The 20,311-nt window shown below is 40.4% G+C and overlaps 1 protein-coding gene across 1 annotated transcript in view; it reads left to right on the plus strand.

The window, feature by feature from the left end:
* LOC127576871 (uncharacterized) overlaps positions 1-20,311 on the plus strand; it is a 102,590-nt gene that overhangs the window by 21,069 nt on the left and 61,210 nt on the right. The window contains 1 exon segment of the mRNA XM_052027677.1: positions 4,340-4,612. Coding sequence (XP_051883637.1) covers positions 4,340-4,612 — 273 coding nt within the window.

Here is a 20,311-nt window from a genome sequence, read left to right on the forward strand (position 1 = left end):
ATTTCTTCTTTCATTGAAATTGGAGTATTTTTATGGAGACAGCATTGGTGGAATTTTTCCAGTGCCTTGAGATGCCTGCTGTAGGTAATCCAGATCTCAGAAGCATGTGGAAGGCAGGGATCCCTGCTGCCTGGTAGACAGAGTTTTGTGCCAGGTCAGAGGTCCTTTTCCTCAATTGACCAAAGGTTGTGGTCATGTATTGAAGGTGCTGGTGAATTTCATCACTGACACCTCCCTTCACCGAAAGGTGGCTCCTGAGTATGGAAAGTGATCCATGTTTTCCAGGGTGAATGTTATTGTTGGAAGGAAGTTTGGTGCAGCAGGGGCAGGTTGGGAAGGGGCCTTTTATCTTGCAGATGTTGAGGGAAAGGCCCATCCTCTAGTATGCTTCAGTGAAAGCTTCAACAAAGGCTTGGAGATTGGTTTCCTATACTGCAGCTCAATTATTGAGGGTATAGAACCATAGAACCATACAGCACAAAACAGGCCCTTCGGCCCACCGTGTCGTGCCGTCCATCAGACCACCCTCACACTACCTAACCCCTTCCTCCTGCATATCCCTCTATCTCACTTTCCTCCATATGCCTATCCAACAAGCTCTTGAACCTGTTCAATGTATCTGCCCCCACCACCACCCCAGGCAGTGCATTCCATGCACCAACCACTCTGGGTGAAAAACCTCCCTCTGACATCTCCCCTGAACCTCCCACCCATAACCTTAAAGCCATGACCTCTCGTCTTGAGCATTGGTGCCCTGGGAAGGAGGCGCTGACTGTCTACTCTATCTATTCCTCTCAATATTTTATTTACCTCTATCATGTCTCCTCTCATCCTCCTCCTTTCCAGTGAATAAAGCCCTAGCACCTTAAGCCTCTCCTCATATTCAATACCCTCCAATCCAGGCAGCATCCTGGTAAATCTCCTCTGCACCCTCTCCAATGCCTCCACATCCTTCCTATAATGAGGCGACCAGAACTGAACACAGTACTCTAAATGTGGCCTAACTAGAGTTTTGTAAAGCTGCATCATAACCTCGAGGCTCTTAAACTCAATCCCACGACTTATAAAAGCCAACATCCCATTGGCCTTCTTAACTGCTCTTTCCACCTGTGAGGCAACTTTCAACGAACTGTGAATATGAACCCCCAGATCCCTCTGCTCCTCCACACTGCCAAGTACCTTGCCGTTTACCCTGTACTCTGCCCTGGAGTTTGTCCTTCCAAAGTGTACCACCTCACACTTCTCCGGATTGAACTCCATCTGCCACTTGTCAGCCCAGCTCTGCATCCTATCAATATCCCTCTGTAAGCTCCGACAGCCCTCCACACTATCCACAACACTGCCTATCTTAGTGTCGTCCGCAAACTTACTAACCCAGCCCTCCACCCCCTCATCTAAGTCATCTATAAATATCACAAAAAGTAGAGGTCCCAGAACCGATCCCTGCAGGACACCACTAGTCACTGCCTTCCAATCCGAGGGCACTCCTTCTACCACAACCCTCTGCTTTCTACATGCAAGCCAATTCCTAATCCACACAGCCAAGCTTCCTTGGATCCCTCGGCCTCTGACCTTCTGAAGAAGCCTACCATGAGGAACCTTATCAAATGCCTTACTAAAATCCATGTAAACCACATCCACCACACTGCCCTCATCAATCTTCCTGGTCACCTCCTCAAAGAACTTCCCTTCACAAAGCCATGCTAGCTGTCCCTAATCAGTCCATGATTCTCTAGGTGTTCATAAATCCTATCCCTTAGAATCCTTTCTAACAGCTTACCCACCACAGACGTGAGACTCACCGGTCTATAATTCCCTGGCCTATCCCTATTACCTTTTTTGAACAAGGGGACCACATTCGCAATCCTCCAATCCTCTGGCACCACCCCCGTAGACAACGAGGACTCAAAGATCCTTACCAGCGGTTCAGCAATCTCCTCCCTAGCCTCTCGAAGCAGCCTGGGGAAAATCCCGTCAGGCCCCGGAGATTTATCTGTCTTAATATTATTTAACAACTTCAACACATCCTCTCTCTTGATATCAACAACCTCAAGAACATTACCCCTACCAGCACTCCCTTCCGCATCATCAAGACCCCTCTCCCTGGTGAATACCGAAGAGAAGTACTCATTGAGAACTTCTCCCACTTCCGCCGCCTCCAGGCAAATTCTCCCACTATAGTAGGATTTCAAGTGGTAGGACTCTGGATGATGATTTTATCCTTATGTTATGATTATTTTGCAAAATCCTCAGTAGCTCCTGTTGATCATACATGATCCAAGTTTGCCATTAAATATCTGATTAAAGATTATTGTAGTGTTGAAAGGGTGTTCCATCAGGAGGACGTGATGAACATAAGTACTCAATACCAACCAGCCTATTGCTAATACACAGAGTGGCCACATTGGTAAGTGCACAAAAGCTGAGTAAAGTTCAGATTTTGGTGAGAGTGGGAATTTTGTGCAGAGGAGTAGGTGTTTTATTTTATTTTGGCTCCAATGTAGGGTGATTCATTCAACATTTCAAAGTTTTGTCCAGGGTTTAGAACAAAGTACAATTTAGTGTGTATAAATGCAAGAAAGACCAGCATCTTAGGAAAGAGAGGAGTCAAGAAGTCCTCTTTAAGAATAATACGTTAAATGAAAGGAAAGGACCTCAAGGGTTATAATCTTGAGATTAATATCTGAACCATGAGGAAATTGACATAGGGATAAGGAGATCGGCGAAGGCAAGCAGATGGCTGAAGAAACAGTGTTCAAGTGGTTTCACATCATGGGATTCTAGCACAAGCACCTCCATACAACAGCTCTACCTAAATTGCATTAAGACTAAGATCCAGGCAAAAATGGTGGTAAAGATGGCTGTAAGGATTATAGCATAGTATTACCTGGACTACTAAGGGTTAAACCACAAGGAGAGATTAGCATTGTATTCCATGGAATTTCAAATTTTTAAGGTATTGAACGGAACTTAAAGTGAAACTACTTTTGCTGGATTGGGAGTTCAGTACATAGTCTAAAAATTAGAACCGGACCTTTCGGATTAAAATTTAAAACTTCTACATGTACAGTAAAACTCTGATAATCTGCTATTTGACTGGAAATCCCGATAGTTCAGCATCTGGCTAACCTGGGTGCTGATTCTCATACTCTTTCCTCTCACCAGGGCACCGGTTCTCTTGCTTTCTTGAAGCTTATTGGAAAATTTATTATTCTATTGTATGCCATCTAAAAATAGTGAATTAAAAGTATGATGGAGTGTTGATAAAACAACATCTGGTTGTCCAGAAAATCTTGTTGGTATGGCATTGCCAAAGTTTCAAGTGTGTTTAGATTAATGGAGATTACTGCACATAGAATTTTTTTAACAATGTGTATTAAAGGGCAAGAGTAGGTACATTTATTTAGATCCTTAATTTTATTGAATAGTGGAGCAGGCCAGTAGGAGGGAAATGGTTTCGGTGATCTGTTGTTTCAATGCTTATCTTAGTGCTTCACCTCCGTACATTGTTTCTGGCTTTGTTGACATTGGCAGGTGTTTTTTTTCTCATATAGCTCAGTAAATTTGTAATGTGCTCAGAAAACAAATGAAGACAGTTTCTCATTTCATTTTGGTGAACTATTTCATTCCGTATTTTTCCTTGCCTTAGGATCCAGCTGACAGGAAGATTTAATAAGCAATAAACTGACATGCTATGACAGTATATTTATTTTTAAGTAGTAATGCTCACATACTTTAATCAGAGTTGTGCTAAACTCTGATATAAACTATATTCCCAGGCAATGGTTCCTTTTCCTGTCTCTGGGAGGAATTACTTTTTTTAAAGGTTAAGCCAAGTAAAAGATTAAAATATCTTTTTTTATGTGTGGCTGGTTTAACAAGTGTTTAAAACTAGAGGGCATAGGTTTAAGATGAGAGGGAGGAGAATTAAAGGGGATCTGAGGGGAAAGTTCTTGTGTTGGTATCTGGAATGAGCTGCCAAAGGATATGGTGGAGGCAGGAACAGTAACAAAATTTAAGAGGCGTCTAGACAGATACTTGCATGAGCAGGGCATAGAAGGATATGGAATTAATGCAGGCAAGTGGAATTAGTATAGATAGGCATGGTGCAGCATAGAAGTGGTGGGCCGAGGGGCCTGTTTCTATTGCTATACAACTCTCATTATATGACTAACTATTGCTTTTAGCTGTCTCTGCAGTAAGCTCTTTTATTTTTAAATCTTGGGTACTTTAGCATTAAAGAAGTCGAAGAGAACTACAGCTCTTTGCCTCCACCTGTGTAAAATTTGCTGTATATTTCATACAAACTGAGTACCATTTGCTTTTCTTGCCTTTGCAGATAATCTGTGGGTTGTCGACCCCACTATTCCTTTAGTGGCTCGTGAGATTATGCATCGAATGATCAGGGAGTTTGCTGCTGAATATACCTCAAAAACTAGCACTTCTCAGGACTCTATTGTACTCTCCAGCACCAAGGACCAAAGTACATCTAAAACACCTGTGCTCGGTGCCAGTGCTCTAAATCCTGTTTTAAGCAAGTTGCTTATGGCTGATCAAGATAGACCATTGGACCTAACCGTAAAAAAGTACAGCTCTGAATCAGACAATCAAGGTAAGTCAAAGTTAGTTTTTTAACTGTAATTCAATAAAAATGCTGAAAAACTTATTGGTTCTGTTAACAAAAGTAGAGAGCAAATTTCTTTCAGATCAAATCATTAGCAGTCAGGCTATCAATCCAGAGTGTTGGCTCTGTTTCTTTCTCCACCTATGCGGCCTGACTCGCAGAGTAGAGGTTTTGTTTTTATTTGATTCCAATATCCACAGTATTTCACTTGTACATTTTGTACTAGAGCTTCAATTGTGTGTGTGTGTGTGTGTGTGTGTGTATATTTTTTTTTCACTCTCACTCTTGTATGTAGGCGATGCTTGCATTTGTATGTGCTCAGAGGCTGAGCTCCAAGCCATTGTAAACACCTCCACAGCAGTGTAAAAGAGGATGGGCGTTGTACTCAACCTCCACAAGTCAATGATCCTCTCCTAACCGGTCCCTGTTGCCCACACTGCCCTCTGACAATAAAAATTCATGGCAACACCCTGGAAAACATGGACAATTTCACATACCTGACAATCCATCTTTCAGTAAAGGCAGACATCGATGATTCATAGCATCTACGTGGCATTTGATCAATTCAGGAAAAGGGTATTTTGAAGGTCAAAATGTTCGACTTAGTACAAAACTGTTGGTCTACCAGGCTGAAGTGATTCCTGCTTTCCTATATGTTCCTGAGACCTGTACCACCTATGTCAGACATTTCAAGGCACTGAAGTAAAAATCCACCAAGACTGTCGCTGCAGAATCCTCCAAATTCACTGGAAGGATAAAGCAAACCAGCGTTCGTGTCCTCTGGGCCAATGTCCCCAGCTTTGAGGTCATAGTTAAACTCTGTCAGTCAGGCTACATCGTTCACATGTCTGATACCAGATTCCTGAGACAGACGTTCTGTTCGGAGCTCTGTCATGGGAAGAAATGACAGAGAAAGGATTCAAGGAGGTGATCAAAGCCACTTTGATGAAATGGAATATCCTGGCTGACCCCTGGGAATATTTGGCTCAAGATCACAGCATCTGGTGTGGCATTGAGAACCTTTTGGGAGCACTTGGAGGCCATGAGGACGGGTGGAAGGAGCAGAACTCACAATGTACTCATCTGCTAGCCAACAGGCCACCACCTGCCTCAGCTGTGGAAGAGTCTGCAGTTCCCATATTGGCCTCATTCACCACCAGAACCTACAAAACCGGAGTAGGAACAGCTTATCTTTGATCCTGAGGGAATGCCCAAGAGATTTGAGTGTGTTACTGTATGCACATATTCATGCATATGTGTATATATGTAATATTTTCTATAGTTTACTATAGTTTCTTTGATGGGGATATTGGAGTGTAGTGATTTTGTTAGTCTAGTTCAAAACATGCTCTGGTTTGCAATGCATTCAGTGTTTTTTTTTGATGACTGACATTTGGGAGGTGCACAAGTTTATTGTCCTAGGTTCTAACATAATGTCAAGTGTCACGAACCAGCAACAAAAGAAACACACTGAGCATGATTCAGTGTTAAAAACTATTTTATTAATCACTACTTATGATAATACGTAAAATAAAAGTAAAAATGTTAGTATGTTAGAATTCAAAAATGTTAAACCTTGAACGTTAACCCCAAAACTAAACTCTTCGTGTGTGTGTGTGACAAAGTCCAAAACTCCCAGTTCCGGAATGGTTCTTAAAGTTCAGTTCCGCAAGCCATAAGGTGAAACATGAGCAAGGGCTTCTTCAACAACCACCGTTGTCTGAAGATAAGACGTAGATGTAGAGAACATAGGGAGAGTAGATACGAAATCCAAATGTTCCACGATGGAACCCCAAACGACACTTCAGTATTTACTCGGTAGTGACTTCCTCACCCCGAAAAGCATCCGAATCGTGGTCGTCCACACACAAATACCTGTTTCCTTCTATAGGTCAGCAACAAAGTGAACTCCACCGGATTACTTCCAACTTCCATACATGGATTTCAGTGGCAAACACAGTTATTGTTTCTCATCCATCGATAGAGAAAACAAGCAGGCTGGTGTCTCTCTCCCTTCTCTCTCTCTCTCTCCTTCTTCTTCTGACTTCTTCAACAACGTCATTACGTCCTTTATCTTCTATTGACGTAAGCACGCCCCACACACACATACACACACTCTCTATCTTAAAGGGACTTTCACTGAGTCCATAACACCTCCCACCTAAAAAAAATTTTTCCCAAGAAAAATTCAACCGCGCATACAGTTAGTAATGTTAATAATTATCATGCTACACAACTACAGACTATCAGATTAGTACAGATACACGTTTCCCATTTAACATCGGGAAAGACAATCAGCAATCACGTTGAGGGAGGTCACTGAAAAAAAAAAAAAAAAAAAAAAATTTTGTCACGAACCAGCAACAAAAGAAACACACTGAGCATGATTCAGTGTTAAAAACTATTTTATTAATCACTACTTATGATAATACGTAAAATAAAAGTAAAAATGTTAGTATGTTAGAATTCAAAAATGTTAAACCTTGAACGTTAACCCCAAAACTAAACTCTTCGTGTGTGTGTGTGTGACAAAGTCCAAAACTCCCAGTTCCGGAATGGTTCTTAAAGTTCAGTTCCGCAAGCCATAAGGTGAAACATGAGCAAGGGCTTCTTCAACAACCACCGTTGTCTGAAGATAAGACGTAGATGTAGAGAACATAGGGAGAGTAGATACGAAATCCAAATGTTCCACGATGGAACCCCAAACGACACTTCAGTATTTACTCGGTAGTGACTTCCTCACCCCGAAAAGCATCCGAATCATGGTCGTCCACACACAAATACCTGTTTCCTTCTATAGGTCAGCAACAAAGTGAACTCCACCGGATTACTTCCAACTTCCATACATGGATTTCAGTGGCAAACACAGTTATTGTTTCTCATCCATCGATAGAGAAAACAAGCAGGCTGGTGTCTCTCTCCCTTCTCTCTCTCTCTCTCCTTCTTCTTCTGACTTCTTCAACAACGTCATTACGTCCTTTATCTTCTATTGACGTAAGCACGCCCCACACACACATACACACACTCTCTATCTTAAAGGGACTTTCACTGAGTCCATAACACCTCCCACCTAAAAAAAATTTTTCCCAAGAAAAATTCAACCGCGCATACAGTTAGTAATGTTAATAATTATCATGCTACACAACTACAGACTATCAGATTAGTACAGATACACGTTTCCCATTTAACATCGGGAAAGACAATCAGCAATCACATTATCTTTGCCTTTAATGTGAGTTATCCTGAGATCAAACTCTTGCAAAATTAAACTCCAGTTTAACAGCCTTCTGTTCTTGTTTTTGACTCGGCTCAGAAACACCAGTGGGTTATGATCTGTATATACAGTCAATGGTTTCTGAGCGGTGCAAACATATACACTGAAATGTTGCAAGGCTAAAACAAGCGACAGTAATTCTTTCTCTATGGTGGAATAATTCTTTTGATGCTCATTAAATTTCTTTGAAAAGTAAGCTACAGGATGGTCAATATCATCAAGGTCACCCTTCTGCAACAACACAGCTCCTGCAGCTTCATCACTGGCATCTACTGCTAATGAAAATGGCTTTTCAAAGTCAGGTGTTTTGAGCACAGGATGGTAGCATAAAATGGCTTTCAGCTTCTCAAATGCTTCTTGACAAGAATCTGTCCAAACAAACTTTACTCCCTTCTTCAGAAGATTAGTTAGGGGAAGAGCAATATCAGCAAAATTTTTACAAAATTTTCGATAATATCCAACCATTCCCAAAAATCTTCTAACAGTCCTCGTACCTGTGGGAATAGGGAACTCAGATATCGCTTGAACTTTTGCCTGAACAGGAGCTTGCTTGCCTTGATCTACAACATACCCAAGATACGTCACAGTGGCACGGCCAAATTCACTTTTAGCCAAGTTAACTGTAAGGTTAGCCTTGGAAAGTCTTTCAAACAACCTTTCTAACGCAGAGATGTGATCTTCCCAAGTATCATTCCCAGTCACTAAGTCGTCAATGTAGGCATCTGTATGTTTTAACCCATGAATCACTGAATTAATCATTCTTTGAAATGTTGCCGGAGCATTTTTCATTCCAAATGGTAAAACATTGTATTCATACAATCCAGAAGGGGTTACAAAGGCTGAAATTTCCCTTCCTCTATCTGTTAATGGAACACACCAGTACCCTTTTAATAGGTCAATCTTTGTAAGAAATTTTGCCTTTCCCACTCTGTCTATGCAATCATCCACCCTAGGAATAGGGTAAGCATCTGACTTTGTTACAGCATTCACTTTCCTGTAATCTGTGCAAAATCTAACAGTTCCATCAGGTTTAGGTACAATAACACAGGGCGAACTCCAATTTGAAGTAGAATGTCTAATAATATCATTTTCCAACATGTATTTTATTTCCTGATCAACAGGTTTACTTTTTTCCACATTCATTCGATATGGGTGTTGTTTGATTGGTTTTGCATCCCCAACATCATGGGTAATTATCGATGTTCTGTTTGGAACATCTGGGAACAGATTTTTAAATTTTAAAATTAATTCTCTCATCTGTTGTTTTTGTAAAACTTGTAAATGGTCCAACTTCGTTTCAAGGTTCTCCAGGATATTTTGGTTTTTTTAGTTTCGATGGAACAATATTTGGTCTAAATTGGCCTTCCTCAACATCAACATCAGGCATTCTAGAAACAACCTTTACACCATCCACCAAGGCCACAACTGAATCCCTCTCATAATAAGGTTTTAGCATATTTACATGACAGAGTTGTGTTTTCTGGCGTCTATCTGGTGTTTTGATTGTATATATTAAATCAGTCACTCGAGATTCAATAGCATAGGGTCCAGAAAAACGAGATTGCAATGGATTATTTTGGCTAGGGAAAAATACCAACACCTTTTGCCCCACTGCGAATGTCCTAGGCCGAGCACGTCTATCAAAATATGTCTTCATTCTTATCTGGCTGGTTTTCAAATTCTCTCTCGCTAGCTAGCAGACTCTTTCCAACCGAGTTTTAAATTTTTGGACATGGGGAGATCTCCATTTCCTCATTAACACTCCATTTTTGACATAGTATCCAACTGGCACTTTTTCAATCTCCTCACATGAGAGAACTTTTTCTTTCAATTCTGTCAACTCAGGATCCTTTGTCTGTTCCACCATAAAATCCTTCCTCGACAAAGACAAATCTTTAAATTCAGGCTCACTATAAGGATGTTGATCCTCCAGTGAAGACAGAAAAGTCTCAGATAAGGCATCATAATTTTCTTCCTGTTTAGGACTGTCACAAGGAACCACATCAGACTGCATCGGACTGTCTGTCTTCACTGGAGGATCAACATCCTTATAGTGAGCCTGAATTTAAAGATTTGTCTTTGTCGAGGAAGGATTTTATGGTGGAACAGACAAAGGATCCTGAGTTGACAGAATTGAAAGAAAAAGTTCTCTCATGTGAGGAGATTGAAAAAGTGCCAGTTGGATACTATGTCAAAAATGGAGTGTTAATGAGGAAATGGAGATCTCCCCATGTCCAAAAATTTAAAACTCGGTTGGAGAGAGTCTGCTAGCTAGCGAGAGAGAATTTGAAAACCAGCCAGATAAGAATGAAGACATATTTTGATAGACGTGCTCGGCCTAGGACATTCGCAGTGGGGCAAAAGGTGTTGGTATTTTTCCCTAGCCAAAATAATCCATTGCAATCTCGTTTTTCTGGACCCTATGCTATTGAATCTCGAGTGACTGATTTAATATATACAATCAAAACACCAGATAGACGCCAGAAAACACAACTCTGTCATGTAAATATGCTAAAACCTTATTATGAGAGGGATTCAGTTGTGGCCTTGGTGGATGGTGTAAAGGTTGTTTCTAGAATGCCTGATGTTGATGTTGAGGAAGGCCAATTTAGACCAAATATTGTTCCATCGAAACTAAAAAACCAAAATATCCTGGAGAACCTTGAAACGAAGTTGGACCATTTACAAGTTTTACAAAAACAACAGATGAGAGAATTAATTTTAAAATTTAAAAATCTGTTCCCAGATGTTCCAAACAGAACATCGATAATTACCCATGATGTTGGGGATGCAAAACCAATCAAACAACACCCATATCGAATGAATGTGGAAAAAAGTAAACCTGTTGATCAGGAAATAAAATACATGTTGGAAAATGATATTATTAGACATTCTACTTCAAATTGGAGTTCGCCCTGTGTTATTGTACCTAAACCTGATGGAACTGTTAGATTTTGCACAGATTACAGGAAAGTGAATGCTGTAACAAAGTCAGATGCTTACCCTATTCCTAGGGTGGATGATTGCATAGACAGAGTGGGAAAGGCAAAATTTCTTACAAAGATTGACCTATTAAAAGGGTACTGGTGTGTTCCATTAACAGATAGAGGAAGGGAAATTTCAGCCTTTGTAACCCCTTCTGGATTGTATGAATTCTGCCTTCCTCATAAATCGCGTTATCAGACTGCATCGGACTGTCTGTCTTGGCTAATTCTCTAGCTCGAGTCACCGCACATGATGGGTAAACATCTGGATCATTCTCAGACTCATCAATCCTTGGTTTGGTCGTTAACCGTACCACAGGAACAATTTCTCCATCTGCAAGGTCATTTCCCAATAACAAAGAAACTCCTTCCACTGGCAAACTAGGTCTTATCCCTATCTCGACTGGTCCTTCTACGAACTTTGACTTTAAAATCACCCTGTGTAAAGGGACAGACATGGTCTCACCTGTAACGCCTTGTACTAGATTTACCTCACCAGTGTCACTTTCTTCACCAAAATTTAAAACACTGTCCAGCAAGAGAGATTGACTAGCCCCAGTAACTCTAAGAATTTTCACTGGCACCTGGGGTGACTCATCATTCAGTGAAACAAAACCCTCTGATAGATAAGAACGGAATTCCTTTCTCACCTCCACCAACTTTTCAGCCTTTACCTCTTGCAAGGACTGATCTTTAACAGCATCTCCTAAACCTTTTTGATTTTTAATTGCCTGAAAGCAAGCATTGGGCACAGCTTCCTTCCTTTTCTTCAAAAGGGCACAATTAGATATCACATGGCCAGGTTTCTTACAGTAATAACAAGTACGCTCAACAGGTTTCTCCAGCCCTGGCTTCTTTTCATCCTTTCCTTTTTGATTACCTCCTAATTTAATCTCTGGTTTCCCTGGATTGTCTTTGTAACTCTTTTGAAAGGTTTTAGGTTGTCCCCATTTGGATTTATGGGTTAAAGCATAATCATCTGCCAACCTAGCAGTTTCTTGTAAAGTTTCCACTGCCTTTTCATTTAAATATGTTGTTAATTCAGCTGGAACACATCTTTTAAAGTCTTCCACCAGTATCAATTCTGTCAATTTATCAAAATCCCCATCTATATTTTTAGCCATGTACCATCGTTCAAAACATATTCTCTTTCCATTGGCAAATTCCATATAAGTCTGATCTGCAGATTTCCTCAAGTCTCTGAATTTTTGTCTATAAGCCTCAGGGACCAATTCATAGGCCTTCAATATAGCTTGTTTTACCTTGGTATAATCAGCTGCATCCTCAACAGACAAAGCAGAATAAGCTTTTTGAGCTTTACCTTTAATCACACTCTGTACCATAAGAGCCCATCCTTTCCTTGGCCAGTTTGAACTCACAGCAACCTTTTCAAAATGTTGGAAATACTGATCAACCTGATCTTCTTCAAACGGAGGGACTAATCGAACCTCCCTGCTGGCTGAAAAACCATCATCAGAATCAGACTCCGAACTCCTACGCTTCATTTGTAACTCATGCTGCCTCTGTTTTTCCTTCTCCTCTGCCTCAAACTTTAAACCGAATTAGTTCCCGTTTCCGCCTCTAACTTCATCCCGAGTTATCTCTCGTTCGGCCTCTAATTTCTTTTGTTCGGCCTCTAATCTCTTTTCCTCTCGTTCAGCTTCTATCTTTAACTGGGTTTGCTCTCGTTCGGCCTCTAATCTCTTTTGCTCTCGTTCAGCTTCTAATTTATTTTGTTCTCGTTCAGCCTCTATCTTTGCCAGCTGCACCTGTGCCTCAGAAATTGCTATTTCACTGCCAGGAAACTGTTTTAACACTTCCTTCTCAAACACCTTCTTTTCCACATAATGGCCAGCTATCAATCTCTGAATATCTGCCTTTCTCATAGACTGCTTTACTTCTGTAAGGTTTAGCCTTGTAGCAATCTTTATCAAATCATCCTTTTTCGCCACCTCCAATCCCTTTTGGGTTGGTGTCTCCAAAAATGCCTTAATATCCATTGCTGCTGGTTTCCACACACACAAGCCAATTAAAAAGAATTTATCAGACCTCCCTCAAAAATCTTTGGATTGAATCTCGAACAAATCTCGTCAATCTGGGGTACAATCCCAGACGACACTCGTTAACCTTGGGAACTATCCCGGACGAGCCCCCAATTTTGTCACGAACCAGCAACAAAAGAAACACACTGAGCATGATTCAGTGTTAAAAACTATTTTATTAATCACTACTTATGATAATACGTAAAACAAAAGTAAAAATGTTAGTATGTTAGAATTCAAAAATGTTAAACCTTGAACGTTAACCCCAAAACTAAACTCTTCGTGTGTGTGTGTGACAAAGTCCAAAACTCCCAGTTCCGGAATGGTTCTTAAAGTTCAGTTCCGCAAGCCATAAGGTGAAACATGAGCAAGGGCTTCTTCAACAACCACCGTTGTCTGAAGATAAGACGTAGATGTAGAGAACATAGGGAGAGTAGATACGAAATCCAAATGTTCCACGATGGAACCCCAAACGACACTTCAGTATTTACTCGGTAGTGACTTCCTCACCCCGAAAAGCATCCGAATCGTGGTCGTCCACACACAAATACCTGTTTCCTTCTATAGGTCAGCAACAAAGTGAACTCCACCGGATTACTTCCAACTTCCATACATGGATTTCAGTGGCAAACACAGTTATTGTTTCTCATCCATCGATAGAGAAAACAAGCAGGCTGGTGTCTCTCTCCCTTCTCTCTCTCTCTCTCCTTCTTCTTCTGACTTCTTCAACAACGTCATTACGTCCTTTATCTTCTATTGACGTAAGCACGCCCCACACACACATACACACACTCTCTATCTTAAAGGGACTTTCACTGAGTCCATAACACAAGGATGTTGTTATAAATTTCAGGATATATATAAAAAAAATAGAATAAGTTTTGATTGGAGACTGTGGTTTTCAAATTGAAGTGTTAAAATTATGTGCAAACTTTTACTCTTAAAACTGCCCTTCCCCTCATTTATTTCAAAAACAAAGGCTTAATTTTCCCGTCTGGAACTTGATGGGTGGTTTCAATGTCCCTCATTAAATCCCCTATCCTTCATGGAAGTTTAAGACGAATTGCAGCTCATATTTGTTTATCAGGTCAGTAAAGAAATAGTGGCAGATATTCAAACAGCTGGTCTATAATGCTCAGCAGGAGCTTATCCCAATCAAAAAGAGGGATTCCATGAGAAAGATGCACAATCCCTGGTTAACAAAGGAGGTAAGGGATAATGTTAAAATGAAATCTAGGTATATAAAGTGGCAAAGGCTAGTGGTAGATCAGATAACTGGGAAGTTTTTATGATCCAGCAGCAGAAGACAAGAAAAAACACAAGAAGGGAGAAAATGAATCTTGAGAGAGAGCTTGCATGTACTATAAAAACAAACAGTACAAGTGTCTATGGATCTATAAATAGGAAGAGGGCAGCTGAAGTAAATTTTGGGCCTCTAGAGAACGAGGCTGGTGAATTAATAACAAGTGACAGTTACGTTGAATAACTTTTGTATCAGTCTTTGCCATGGAAGATATTGCTAACATCCCTAATATATCATATGACCTAATTTAAAATAACATGGTAGAACTAAGAAAAATCCCAATTGCAAAGGATGAAGTATTGGAGAAATGCGGGGGGGACTGAAGGCAGACAAGTCACTCGGACCCAATGGACTGCATGCTAGGGTTTTAAAGGAAGTGGCTGCAGAGATGATGGGCCATTGGTTGAAATTTTTCGTAACTTGCTAAATTCCAATGTGACTCCCCTGTTCAAAAACAAAAGGAGAAAAGCAGAGAACTGCAAGCCAGTTAGATTAACAGCTATTATTGACAAGATGATAGATTCAATAATTAGAGAGGAAATAGCTAATCATTCAGGAAAGCTGAATATAATTAAACCAATTCAACAGAGTTTTATGAAAGGTAAATCATGTTTGATAAATTGGCTTCAATTCTTTGAGGATGTAACAGTGGAGTTGATAAAGAGCAAATTGTAGGTGTAGTGTAAAAAAAGGCACTTAACAAGATACCACATAGGAGTGCATAAATTTAAAAGCCTCTGGTATTGGAGAAAGTGTCAGAATGGATTGAAAACTGGCCATCTCGCAGAAAACAGAATAAACTGGACATGCCCTCTTACTAGCATTGGGGAGGAGGTACAGGAGCCTGAAGACCCACACTCAATGATTCAGGACTGACTTCTTCCCCTCCAACATCAGATTCCTAAACAGTCCATGAACACTACCTCATTATTCGGTTTTTTTTTGCACTATTTATTTATTTTGTGATTTATAGTAATTTTTATGGCTTTGCACTGTACTGTTGCTGAAAAAACAACAAACTCCACATCATCAGAGACACAAGATTCTGCAGGTGCTGGAATCTTGGAGTAACACACACAAAATGCTGGAGGAACTCAGCAGGTCAGGCAGCATCCACGGAGGGAAATAAACAGTTGATATTTTGGGTCGAGACCCTTCATCAGGACATATTTCATGTTATATGTTAGTGATAATAAACCTGATTCTGAAATGGGTCCTTTTCAGACTAGGAGGAGGTAACTAGTGGAGTACAGCAGGGATCAATTCTTGGCCCTTAATGGTTGATTATTTGCATTAATGAAATGGAGGATTGAACATTGTAAGGTTTTCAAATTTGCCGCTAATACGAAAATAGGTGGAAGGGCACATTGTGATCAGCATACTGTGATTCTGCAACGGGATATAATTGAATGAGTGGGCAAAAGTGGCAAATGGAGTTTAATGTGGGGGAAATGTGAGGTCATGCACTTTGGTAAGAGAAATCAAAAGGCAGATTATTATCTTAATGGAGAAGGGCTGAAAGTGAATGAAATACAGTGGGATCTAGATGTTCTAGTACATGAATCATAAATAGCAGTTGGGTCCAACAAGTAGTTAAGAAGGCAAACGGCAAAGGGGTTGGAGTTTAAAAATAAGGATGTTTTGTTGTAATTGTACAGGGTGTTAGCGAGGCCTCACCTGGAATACAGGAAGTCCCCGACTTACGAACACCTGTACATACGAACCGACCTTCGTGGTCTTAACGACCTTCGGTTCGTGAGCGAGCCCTGCCCCCGATCCTACCACGGTGGCGGTACACCTTCTTTGGCCCAACCCCAGGCCAAGTGCGCATGTGCGGGCACTGTTCCGAGTTGCAGATAAAAATCAAGTTACGAACAGTCTCAGAAACGGAACTCGTTCGTAACCCAGGGACTTCCTGTACTGTGAACAGTCTTGGTTCTCTTACCTTAAAAATAACAACATAGTAACATTGTAGGCAATCCAAAGGAAATTCACCAGGCACCTAGGATGAGAAGGTTGTCCTACCAGGTGAGATGAAATAGTTTGGGCCTGTATTCCTTGGAGTTTAGAAGAATGAGAGGTGACCTTATTCAAACACACAAGATCTTAAGGGGACTTGACAGGGTAATTGTTGGCATGTTTCCACTAGCGGGAGAGTCTCGAACAAGGGGATGTAATTACCAGATAAGGGGCTGGTCACTTTTAACGGAAGTATGCAGAAATTTCTTCTTGCAGAGAGTGGTAAACCTGTAGAATTCTCTGTCTCTGGAGAGTAGTGGAAGCTGGCTCATTAGACGTATTTAAAGTGGAGGTGGATAAATACAGACTGAGGAATAGAGGGGTATGGAGAAATGGCACAGAAGAGGAGTTGAGGCCAGCATAGATAATTTATGATCATATTAAGTTGTGGACCAGGCTTGAAGGGCCTGATGTCCAACTCCTCCTCCATTTTTTTTTATGTTCTTGGTACACTTCTTACAATATACTTATAAATCTCTTGGAGCAAGTGAGTGATTTCAATGTTTATTTGATAAGTAGTGTATAACTATGCAATATAGACAAGGAAAGTTATTAGCTTGAAGCATGAATTTCAAATTGCTTTTTCAATTTGAGACCAGGCACCGTTTTATAAAAGAGATTTTTGTGACTGAAAGTAATAATTCACGCATGATGGCAATTCAGGACTTTTGCTCTTTGCATGGTAATGTAGACAACAGGCAGATTTGGTCACAGCCCATACCCAGCAGATATTACTTAAAAGATGACAAGGTCAGAGTAGCTGTTAGTGGCGAACCTTCAGTTTTTAACTCTGACCCACGTGGCAGCACCATGTGGATATAAATGCTGTCACCTCAGTGGACCAGAACAAGCCCTATCCATGATGCAGCTGAAAAAAATCTTGACAGCTGGCTAAGCTACAATTCCTGGATATAGCAATTGGACATGTTCAAGAACATTCAACTTTATTTTTAAAAAAATAACTTTTTCTATGAATTATTAAAAACTAAATGACAAACCTGAACACTTCGGAACTCAAGGATATTTAACTAAACATTTTACATTAATTTGCTTAAAATAGTGATTTGTTTAAAATTAACCCTGGTTCCTTGCAGCCATTTTAACCCGTTCAAACACTCCAGCATCAGAGCACAATAATGGAAAGACTAGCAAAGAGTGTCCAAAAGGTTTAGGATTTCTGCGTTTGCACATGCATACACTGGAGTCCCAAACCTGGTGACACATAGCTTCTGGCAATGACAGCAATTCCCCACAAAATTTGAGTCAGTATAGGATAAGATATCTTTATTAGTCACTTGTACATTGAAACACACAGTGAAATGCATCTATTGCGTAGAGTGTTCTGGGGGCAGCCCGCAAGTGTCACCACGCTTTTGGCGCCAACATAGCATGCCCACAACTTCCTAACCTGTACGTCTTTGGAATGTGGGAGGAAACCAGAGCACCCAGAGGAAACCCACGCAGACATGGGGAGAACGTATAAACTCCTTACAGACAGCAGCTGGAATTGAACCCGGGTCACTGGCGCTGTAATAGCGTTATACTAACCGCTACACTACTGTGCTGCAGTATGTGCCATTCTCTGAACTATGGATGCATTCATCATCATAAGATGACTCTATTTTGTTCTAATATTGTACCTGTGCGATGTTTAAACTTTTTATTAACGTAAAGGCAGCATATCATGATGCAGAAATATTACTTTGCTGTTGAAGTAGACCTATTGTGTGATTTTTTTTTTTGCCTTGATTGGGCATGATATTCACCATGTTGAAACTTCCACTCTCCTCCAGCAGTGTAATGTAAGATAGATTATTGACCTGAAGCATTAACTTGATTTCTCCTTTCTCCCTGCTATCTGACCTATTTCCAGCATTTTCTGTTTTTTCTTATTTCCAGGCTCCACAATTTTCTTACTTTACAGTTAACCTTCAATCAGATTATTTTAATTAATGAAGAGATTGAAAGGTTACATACTCGTCCATTAGTAAAGTAAACATGAAGCAAATACTGAAAATATATTAAGACAGTAAAACTGATGATTCACTGTCTGTTCGGAAAATGTACTTTTAAGCATCTGATTCACCGGGTGCTGATCCCGTGCTCCCTTTAAATGCACTGGGTTCATCACTGCTTAACAAAAGTGAATCAAAAGTATGGGGGAGTTTTATTGGAATGACACCTAATTGTCTGGAAAATCTGCCAGTCTGGTACCAGCAAAGTTCCGAGCATGCAAGGATACAGTGGGATATCGATCAGTTGTAGGTATGGGTGGAGAAATGGCAGATAGTTTAACCCAGCCAAATGTGATGTGTTGCACTTTGGAAGATCAAATGTAAAGGGACAGTACACTGTTAATGGCAAGACCCTCAACAGTGTTGATATACAGAGGGATCTTGTGGTCCAAGTCCATAGCTGCCTGAAGTTTGACAGGGTGGTAAAGAAGGTGTATGTCAAGTGTCGGGAAGTTATGTTGCAGCTTTATAAAACTCTAGTTAGGCCACATCTGGAGTACTGCATTCAATTCTGGTTGCCCCATTACAGGAAGGATGTGGCACCTTTGGAGAGAGTGCAGAAGAGGTTTACCAGGATGCTGCCTGGATTAGAGGGCATGTGCTATAAGGAGAGATTGGACAAACCTGGGTTGTTTTCTCTGGAGCGGCAGAGGCTGAGGGGAGACCTGATAGAGGTTTATAAGATTATGAGAAGCATAGATAGAGTGGACAGCTGGTACCTTTTTCCCCAGGGTTGAAATGTCTAATACCAGAGGGCATGCATTTAAAGTGGGGGGTGGGGTAAATTCAAAGGAGATGTGTGGGGCAAGTTTTTTCACACAGAGGGTGGTGAATGCCTGGAATGTGCTGCCAGGGGTGGTGATGGAGGCAAATGTGATAGAGGCATTCAAGAGGCTCTAAGATAGGCACATGAATGTGCAGGAAATGAAGGGATATAGATATTGTGTAGGCAGGAGGGATTAGTTTAGTTGGGCATTTGATTACTAATTTAATTAGTTTGACACAACATTGTGGGCTAAAGGGCCTGTTCCTGTGCTGTGCTGTTCTATGCTTTGTTAACAGAGTGGTAGTATCAACTGATACTACAAATACTCAGTATTTGAGTTTCTGAAATACTTGTGTTTGTTGTCTGGAATTTTCCATCTTTAAGTTTTGGAATAAAAAAGGGTATCTGGAGTAAATTTCTGGTTGATCCAACTTGAGTATTTGAATCTGAAATGAACAATTTTCAACATGATCTCTTCCCATCTATAATTGTGACACCATTATGAAGGATAAGTGTACTTGGTGCTGTGGGTAGCTATGGACAAGAGCATTTACCAGGAGTGCTACCCTACGCCTTTAGTATTTATTTCCACTCTGTCAGATACACTGTTTTTATGCAGAGTGTTATGGGAACCTATGTGAATGTTGTTGAAGATGGAATGGAGGTTTGAGAATTCCAGGAACATTGTCATTTGAACTTGATTTGTATTTTGAAAGCATATTGGGTAGAAGAGGCTTAGACTAGTGTAATGTTTTTTGCATTCTCGGGATGTCCCATGTGCTTAACAGCTACATAAATCAAAAATCATATCTGTAGTACTGTAGGTAATTTGGTCTTTCTGTTTCAAAGATACCACAGAGAAAAAGGTTGAGGGATTTATCCCAGAAGACTGAGAGAAAATATGTTGGCAATGTATAACATTAATGCACAACTTTATTGTATAATGTATAATATTATGGAAGATTTGGACAAATGGAATCTAAGTCATCTCTTCTACTATGTACACATTTTAAGGGTAAGGCTCATACTTACAAAATAAGAAAGTCAAAAGAATATAGGAAACACAGATGGTAATTTATTGCACTAACCAGGGATGCTAGGTATGTGGGATAGATTGTTGCCGTTTTTGGTGGACAAATGAACCTTGGTGTGCTTTTGAGAAAAAGCTAGGAAGGTTCTCATTAAGGTTATTGCAGTAAAGGATTACAGTGGATGGGTAACCTAGATTTAAAGTTTGTGGTGACTGAAATTTTCTACATTGGATGTATTCAGAAGTTGAAAGAG

This window comes from Pristis pectinata, chromosome 12 (assembly GCF_009764475.1).
Source record: "Pristis pectinata isolate sPriPec2 chromosome 12, sPriPec2.1.pri, whole genome shotgun sequence".
NCBI classification, from domain to species: Eukaryota; Metazoa; Chordata; class Chondrichthyes; order Rhinopristiformes; family Pristidae; genus Pristis; species Pristis pectinata.